The 8,942-nt window shown below is 47.8% G+C and overlaps 1 protein-coding gene across 5 annotated transcripts in view; it reads right to left on the bottom strand.

The window, feature by feature from the left end:
• The window catches only part of Btbd11 (BTB domain containing 11), a 258,983-nt gene that overhangs the window by 100,892 nt on the left and 149,149 nt on the right, over positions 1 to 8,942 (bottom strand). For all 5 annotated transcript variants that reach the window (XM_026784505.1, XM_026784504.1, XM_026784503.1 and 2 more), the window contains exon 2: positions 1,574 to 1,723. In XM_026784505.1, coding sequence (XP_026640306.1) covers positions 1,574 to 1,723 — 150 coding nt within the window. The remainder of the gene's footprint in view (positions 1 to 1,573; positions 1,724 to 8,942) is intronic.

Genomic DNA, 8,942 nt, shown 5'->3' with positions numbered 1-8,942 from the left:
CGTGTGGACACACGTGTGTGAGGCTATCCCTGCCTCCGTGTATATCCACGTGTGTGAGGACATCCCTGCCTCCGTGTGGACACACGTGTGTGAGGGCATTCCTGCCTCCATGTGGACATACGTGTGTGAGGGTATCCCTGCCTCCATGTATGAACACGTGTGTGAGGGCATCCCTGCCTCCATGTATGAACATGTGTATGAGGCTATCCCTGCCTCCATGTATGCACACGTGTGTGAGGCTATCCCTGCCTCCATGTATGCACACGTGTGTGAGGCTATCCCTGCCTCCATGTATGCACACGTGTGTGAGGCTATCCCTGCCTCTGTGTATTCACACATGTGCGAGGGCACCCTTGAAGGCCAGGAGAGGTGGTCAAATTCCTGGAGCTGCAGTTACAGGTAGATGTGAGCCTCCCAACATGCGTGCTAGGAGCCAAACTAGAATCTTCTGCAAGAACAGTAAGTGCCTGTTGACAGAGGTTTCTGTCCTGCTCAGTCCCGCTGCCATTCAGTCCCAGAGAAACACACAGAGGTCTATATTAATTATAAACGGGTTGGCCTATTAGCTCAGGCTTTTTATTAACTAACTCTTGCATCTTAAATTAGCCCACAATTCTTGTCTGTGTTAGCCACATGGCTTGGTACCTTTTATCAGTGAAACTTTCTCATCTTGCTTCCTCTGGGTCTGGGTGACGACTGTAGACTTAGCCTTTTCTTTTCCCAGAATTCTCCTATTCTGGTTGCCCTGCCTATACTTCCTGCCTGGCTACTGGTTAATTAGTGCTTTATTAAACCAATACAAGAGACAAATCTTTGCAGGGTACAAGACCATTGTCTCACAGTAAGTACCTTTAACTGTTATGCTATCTCTCCAGCCCTAAAGACATGCCTTTTGACCCACCCTGTGTACTTTACTGTTTTGTTTTAATAGCCTGAAGTAAGACAAGGGGTCCTTAAAGAATTTTGTTTCATAGTGGTGAGAAAGAAAGGCACAGAGAGCTGTTTTGGCTGTGGGGAACAGTCAGTGCAAAGGTCCTGAGGATAGCAGTCCTGACAGCAGTTCTGAGGTCTTTGGTTTATCCTGTGGTTCAGAGAGGAACCAGTGGAATGTTCCGAACAGAACAGAGAGCTGCTCTGACATGCGTGCTCAACAGATGCTGTTGTAGACACCAACAATGGGCACTGTTTAGAAAACATGCATATTGTCTGAAGCAGGCAGGGTGCCAAGCCCCAAGACGGGCATCTGTGTGTTCCCGTATCAGAACCATGCCCTGCATCAGCTGAGATTATTTCTTCGATCCAATCAAAAAAGAAATTGAGGCTCAGGGCAGATGAGGAATGGATTTCTCCTGCAGTAACGACAGAGCTGGGAGATTTACCAGGCCTCCTTTCTCTAGAGCCCTCGCCTTTTCATTTTCACCAGTACTGTTTTGCACACACAGCAAGCATGCAATAAAAGTGCACTGGCCAGGTCAGCAATGGGCACCTGTGGCATGAAAGACTGGCATGTCACTTTGGACGCAGAGAGGCTAAGTGTCAAGAACACCAGGCTGATGAGCTGGTGTCCACTTACTGAGCTCAGCGATGCTGCCCACACGTGTGGCCAGCAGGGACTGTTCAATGGTCCTCAGCTCCGACTGGCTGAACATGGGTAGCTCTCCTGGCTTGCTGGGCCGCTGTGGGTCTCGGTGCAGGTTCAGGCTCTCTGGTAAGCTCAGCACACCTGTGGTGGAGAGACACAGAGAAGAATAAATTGTTACTTTTCAATTCACCAAAGGAGAGGAACCAAACCCCCAAACGTCAGAAACCGAGAGGGGAAACACATGCTCTGGACTTCCAATGCCTTTTGTCACAGGATAGCATATAGAGCTCAGGCTAGCCCCAAACTTGTTAGCCAAGAATGCCTCTGGCTTCTGAGTGCTGGGATTACAGGTGTGCACAACCACTTCCAGTTTATTTGTTGCTGGGGATAAAACCCTGGGCCCCACCCATGCTAGGCACACAGAAACCAACTGAGCTGCAATCCCAGTCCAGGACCACTTTTAGACATGGATCTTGAGTTTAACAAACATGTGAGCATTTGTCTGGACACTCCATTTCCAAAGGCCATGAAACAGAATTGTTCCCCGGCCTGGCAATGAATCTGTCCACTGAGAGCTGCTTTATCTGAACCCAGAGAGCCTCATCCTCTATCCCAGAGACAGCCAAGCATTTTGGGGGTGGGGGCAGTCCCTGCTAGTGTTAGCCTCTGAGGAATTCCTTCATTGGTTCAGTAGATGTAACTTGTGGACAGGCTGTGATCTCTAAGGCAAGGCTTTGAGATTTCTCTGTAGAGATGCATATGGGAGCGGGGTTTGGGGGAGGGAGTCCCTAGGACTTCTGTACCTGGTACAATGAATGCCTACAGAAGTTCTCAGAATGCAACACTCTTCTCTCCCACTCTGCTCTGTAAACCTTCAGTGATGACCTAACATATAGCTATGTGGCTGACCCAGAGGCATTTACCTATCCCTAGCCACCTCAGGAAAGACAGTGTGTTGCTGCTTCTTGAATTTCAAAGGCTGATTAATTGACTTACTTTGATCAAGGCCATTGTTAACAGATGGGGTAGAATCAGCCCTGAAAAGTGCTTGTGACATTGAACCTTGCTATTTTGAGCTCTGCCTTTATCATGAGCAAAACATGCCCAGGCTTGCCGGCTCATCTAAGGAAGGTGAGAGAAATACACACAGTGTTAGCCAAATAGAGAGGAGAGAGAGAGAGAGAGAGAGAGAGAGAGAGAGAGAGAGAGAGAGAGAGAGGAAGAGGGAGAGAGAGGGAGAAAGGGGGAGGGAGAAGGAGAGAACATTGATGCTCACAAGACAACCTGGGTACAATAAGGCAAGATCGACGTACAAGTGCCCAATGATGGAAATCAGCTGGCAGAGGGAGAGGGAGCAGAGCGTGAAGCCAGTCGCTCAACTTCACTCCTCATCCTGCTCAAATCACAGATCTCAGCAGCCCCGCCCTTATCCTGCCACTCATTATGCTGGCTGAGACTAGGGAGAAGGCGGCCAGAATAAACATTGCTTTGAATGAATGATAACAGTGGCTAAAGGATACAAATGCCCATTCGATTTTAATATCCGTATAGTCCGGAAACGATAAATTCCCATTAAAGACTGTTTCCAACTGCCTATTTGTCAAACACTTTGTAGCTCCGAAGAATGCACTCTGTATCACAGCCCCAGAGCACAGCAATTCGCTTTTCATGTTTGCCTTCAGAAATCTTCCACAGAAAACTGCCTGCCCTTATTGTGTGATGTAGCCTGTTTTTGTTTTTCCCATCTCTTCTGTGCATTATCAACAGTAAGAAAAACAGCTGATGGCTGTAGCCCCTCGGGAGAGCTCTGAGGACCCACTAAGGTGTTGAAACAGGCAGTGTGTTTGTGGAACACCACAGCCTGGCAGGCAGACCAACCCAGCCTCACTATTCACCAGATCTTTCAGTTTTCAGGGAAGACCAGACCTTCAGAGGGATGCCCACTATGCAAGGGACCCTTCTGCCTCTCTCACATCCTCCTATTGGACCTAGACAGTGATGTTCTAAGTCTTCTTCTTCCTCCCTCCCTCACATTACCCGTGAAGTCAGAGAGCAGACCAAGCAGCTGTTGCCATGACAATCTTGGGTCTACCCCTCACTGAGGTCCCTGATGTCTCTGTGACTCTAGCTCAGAGACTTCCTACCCCTCTTGAAAAGGTCACTACAAATGATACCAGAAAATCAAGACTCACGTTAGGAACTGAGGTAAGTTTCACAGACTCCTCACTTGCAAGGGATTAAGGGCAGGATCAGGGGGCATAAAGAGCCAAGAGTGAGGTCCTGAACACGAGGGAAGAGGGACAAGGGAGTATCATACAATTCCTCAGGCGTTCCTAGGGACTCGATCCCGTGGTTGGCATCCCTGGCTGTGCATTATCCCACATCTGCAGCCCACACGATGCTCCACAGGGATCCACAGGCACAGGACAAGGAAACTTGAGTCTGCAACCCTGAGCCTCACCCTAGCCTGACGCTTACTGTGTGTAAGGTCTGGTCACAGAACCTCTCCGGACCTCAGTGTCCAGAAGTGGGAAGGTGGGGCCAAGCACTGGCTTCTCCTTTTCCCTGAGGCTTCAGGGGAGGGTGGTGAAATGTGATCTTGTAGGCTATCTTTCATGTGCTGAGAAGAAAGGTCTTCCACACGTGGCCCGGAGATGAAATCAGCATACAACACCCTGCCTCGGGGTTTCTTCATATTTCATCGCGCAGATGAACAATGTCCCTTCCTGTCCCTTTAGAGAGTTATGAAATTCAAATGTGGAAAGGTCATTTATTCAAAAGTGCTTTAAGAACTAGATGATAGAGATTTATAAAATATATAATTGATCTATTATGCTAGGATTATATACTAGACTTTTCTTTTTGAGAACTCCATATAGGGTGTCTTAGTTAGGGTTTTATTGCTGTGAAGAGACACCATGACTATGGCAACTTGTGTTTTGTTGTTGTTTTTGAGGAAGGGTTTCTCTGTGTAACAGTCTTGGCTGTTTGGCTGTTCTGGTCCTCTCTTTGTAGACCAGGCTGGCCTCAAACTCACTGAGATCTGCCTGCCTCTGCCTCCCAAATGCTGGGATTAAAGGTGTGTGTCACCACCACCCAGCAACCATGGCAACTCTTATAAAGGAAAACATTTAATTGGGGGCTGTGTTACAGTTTAGAGGTTTAGTCAGTTATTGTCATGGGAGGAAGCACTGAGGTATGCAGGCAGACATGGAGCTGGAGAAGGAGCCAAGAATTCTACATCCTGATAGGATTGGCAGGCATCAGGAAGAGGAAATGAAAGCCATTGGGCCTGGCTTTAGCTTCTGAAACCTCAAAGTCCAATCCCAGTACACATTTCCTCCAACAAGGCTACACCTCCTTATTAGACCACTCTGTACAAGCCTACAGGGGGCATTTTCATGAAAATCACCACATAAGACTTTATACATGAACTGAAATAATTATCTTTTTCTAATGTAAGAGAGCATCTAGGTGGATGCGAAGGTCAGAGCATCATAGTTCAGTGTCTGATACAATCCTGTTGTTGCAGCTGAAGAGAGAATGGCTTGGTGATTAAGACCCAAGTTCAAAACTGAAGTTTGGAAGCAGGTGGGGGAGATGGCTCAGCCAGTCAAGTCTTTGCTATACTCATGGGGAACTGAAGAGATCACATAAAAGCCAGATGTAGCAGCATGCATCTGCAACCCTGGCCTTGGAGGGAGGTGGGACAGAGACAGGCCCACAGAGCTGAGTTCCCTCTCAACATGGGGAAAACTTCTCCCATGTCCAGGCAGTTTCCTTGGCTGCAGAGAGCAGCTGACGATGGTTGCTGTGGGCTGACTGTGCTGATTTAACATAACAAGATACTGAGAACCTCTGGCCTCCAGTCTGAGACCTCATCGATACTCTGCCCTCCCAAGCATGAGGTCTCATGTGTTTCCTCTCTGGATTCAGTCTTGAGAGACATCTTTCCAAAGTCTTGTGTGACCGGAGAACTCAGAACGTAAACCAAGCGTTGTTCTGCGTGGGATCTTGGATACAACATGCCCAGCACCTCATCTGTCATGGGGGCTATCAGTCTCTCTGCCTGCTTCCATTTTGAGGTCACAGCACAGCCCTGTGGCAAACAGAGCGCCTCGCCTTCCTCTATCTTATCACTTGTCGTGGGTCAAGGATGTATATTCCCCACAAGGAGAAGACCGTGTTAGCTATCCCCCATCCCCCGACTTCAGCCGCTCACCCTCAGGAATGACACTGGTGATGGGGTGATGATGGAGAAGGAGACCAAGCTTACTGAGTACCAACTGGGTTAGACACTGTGCCAAGCTCTTTCTATGTTTAGATTAAAATGTATTTGAATTATCGCAGCTATGCTAGATTAGGAACCCCTCTTCTCCTCTCCTCTCCTCTCCTCTCCTCTCCTCTCCTCTTATCCTCTCTTTTTTAGGCACCATAAGATGACAGTATAGAACTCTCTGGATTCCTACGACCTTCCTTTGAACCATAGCAATAATACTCAACATACTTTTCATTTTTAGCACCTATGGTGGCTTGATCTCTATGACTACAGGTTGTCTATTTTGGTATTTTCTGTGAGTAGCCAATAGCTATGCCGTTGCAACAGAAGAAGCCAGAATCAGGAGATGCATGTACCATGCAGGGGGTCGGCATGACTCCATAGGTCTGGTGGTCTGGGCAAAGGCTTGGGCTCTGTCTCATCTGCCTCTGGCTGCCAAGGAGAGTTGACTGTACCGACCCTGATGCCAACCTGGACTCCATCTTCCACTTTGCCACCTTCCATGGAGGTTGCTAGGCTTCAACCTGGTTCCTCTAAGCCTGCCCCTCCCTCCGCAGTGTTTGGATAGTCTGTCTCATGGCTGGCGGAGAGGCAGGAATGAGATAATATATAGAGACAACCTGGCACAGAGAATGGAGTCAATAAATGTTTGCTAATAAAGTAAATGAAGTTCTTTGGAGCTAAAGATTTAGGAAAGCCAATATCCCAGTCACTGCCAGAGGCTCTTTTACTGGGAATTTATGAAGGAAAAAAAAAAAAGAAATACCAGAACTTTTTGTTCCCCCTACATCACCAGCTTGGAGCTCCTGGGTTTTTTGTTTGTTTGTTTGTTTTTGTTTTTGTTTTTAAGACTTGGCAGCAGGAAGAAGATTTAGGGCTGGCCTCATGAACCCACAGTCTATGAGAAAGCAGACCCTTCCCCTGGTAGTGTGAGCACAGTTCGTAGCTCACATTTTGCCCAGGAATGGATTTCCTTCTCAGAGATCTTTCTTAAAAATGTTGGACCCAGGGCCCTTAAGAATGAGCGTGGAGGAAACCTAAATGAAGAGTCTTTCTAGAAATGTGGGTATGGTGTCAGCGAGGCTAGTAAGGAAGGGCGTGGTGACCTTCTGAACAGGCTCAGCTGTGAAGACAGACCTCCACCAGCTGGGATACCTTAGAAACAGAGCAGAGCACACATCCCTCGGGGTCCTGTGCAGTAACCCTGAGGCAAGCCCAAGGCCGCCTCACAGTTTCACAGGCTGCCTAGGGACTGCCACTGAGCAGTTCAAAGAGCAGAGTTCCAAGTTCTGGAGGCCAGTTTGGCCCACGACACTGATGCATTTAGTTAGCCTCCCCTTAAGTACAGGCTTCCTTGGGACTACGACAGAATAATGGAGAACATTCTAGCATAACCCTCACGGGGCCACTGGAAGATTAAATGAGTGAAATACAGCTTGCTCTCTATAAATAGCACAATAATGGCAGCTGTTATTATTATAATTGTGGCTGGAGGACAGTCCAGGAGGAAACAAAGGCTCAGAGGCGGGTGCTCTGCACGTGGGGGAAGTGCCTGGAGCCGAGGGTGCAGAGGGAGCAAGCAGATAACAGCCAGAGGTGGCAAGCAGACAGCCAGATGTGGATCTGGAGGACTTTGGTCACTGGCCACATTCTAAACCTTTACCTCCAGGGTGCTATGCTTTTTTTTGTTCACAGCCCAATTCCTAGAAACCGTGGTCTGACATTGGATTTCTATTGCTTTCTCCCCGCCTCCATCTCTACTTACATTGGTCTAGCAAGTTCAAGGTTATTGTTCTGAGCCTGACTCCCGATGCCACACACATGCACGCCCTGCTTTTGCAGGAGATTTCAGTCCAGACAGCCAGCGAAACATTGAGAAGCTTAGCAGAGACTGCTCCGAGCAGAGACAGAGAGGCAGGACAGGTAGGATGGAGTCACAGGCAGGAAGTGGCCCAAGGTGACCCATACAAGCTGTCCTTCCCTCTGTGGGCTACAAGCTCACAGAGATGGGACTTTCTCCAACTAGGCTTAGTTTACAGTGGCTGCTATGTCGTTCTGGATACTTTGTATAAGAGACCAGGTACAGAGACAATGGTATGTCAGTGTGGCTCTAACACAGATGACATAATGAGAATACTAACTGCAGGAGCAAGAAGCCAAAGGTTAAAAACTCAGTTCTGATGTGGGATTCCCCTCTGTATGCTGTGAATACATTTTATTACCATTGGTTAATAAAAAAGTTGCTTTGGCCTAAGGCAGGGTAGGATTGAGCTAGGCAGAGAAAACTAAACTGAACGCATGGAGAAAGAAGGCAAGTCAGGCAGATACCGTGTAGGTGCCAAAGGAGAAAGACGCTAGAACCTTACCGATAGGTTACAGCCTCATGGCGATACACAAATTAGTAGAAATGGGCTAATTGAAGATGTAAGAGCTAGATAGGGATACGCCTAAGCTATTGGCCAAACAATGTAGTAATTAATATAGTTTCTATGTGATTATTCGGGTCTGGGTGGCCAGGAAATGCATAAGTAGTCTCCTACATAGTTCATTCACACATTAGGTCAACATTAGCTGAGTACCTGCTAGGTGCCAGGCAATGCTCTAGGTGCTTGGGATTTGGTAGCAAAGTACTGGAGATTTTTGATATTTTAGTATTTATGTTCTAGATGGATGCTCTAATATATGATTAAATTATGCAGGCAATAGTCAGTTACTTAGGAAATGGCAGAAAAAGAGGAAGGGGTAAAGAAGCCGCCTAGGCAGAGGCTTGAAATCTGTACCTATCAGACATCTCAGTGGAGAGCAGGGCAACAGAGGGACCAAAGGGTGATGGTCACTGATGGACTTGTTAGGGAAAGGAACAGAGTAACTTGGGAGAAGTAACTGGCAATGAAGCATTGAGGATGGATTGGATGAAGCCTCATGGGGGACTCCAAAGTGTTGGGAGCAGTGAGACCTCAGATCCTGAATTTCTTGTAATCCCCTGATCTGAGTGCCTACAGCTGCTCTGAGCACGAGACCTTCAGGAGTTCCTGACGGCAGGAGAGTGGTTTCTGGTGGGTTTGGCTGGGGCATGGCTAT

This window comes from Microtus ochrogaster, chromosome 24 (genome assembly GCF_000317375.1).
Source record: "Microtus ochrogaster isolate Prairie Vole_2 chromosome 24, MicOch1.0, whole genome shotgun sequence".
Taxonomy (NCBI): domain Eukaryota; kingdom Metazoa; phylum Chordata; class Mammalia; order Rodentia; family Cricetidae; genus Microtus; species Microtus ochrogaster.
This window is presented reverse-complemented; position numbering and strand designations above follow the sequence as displayed.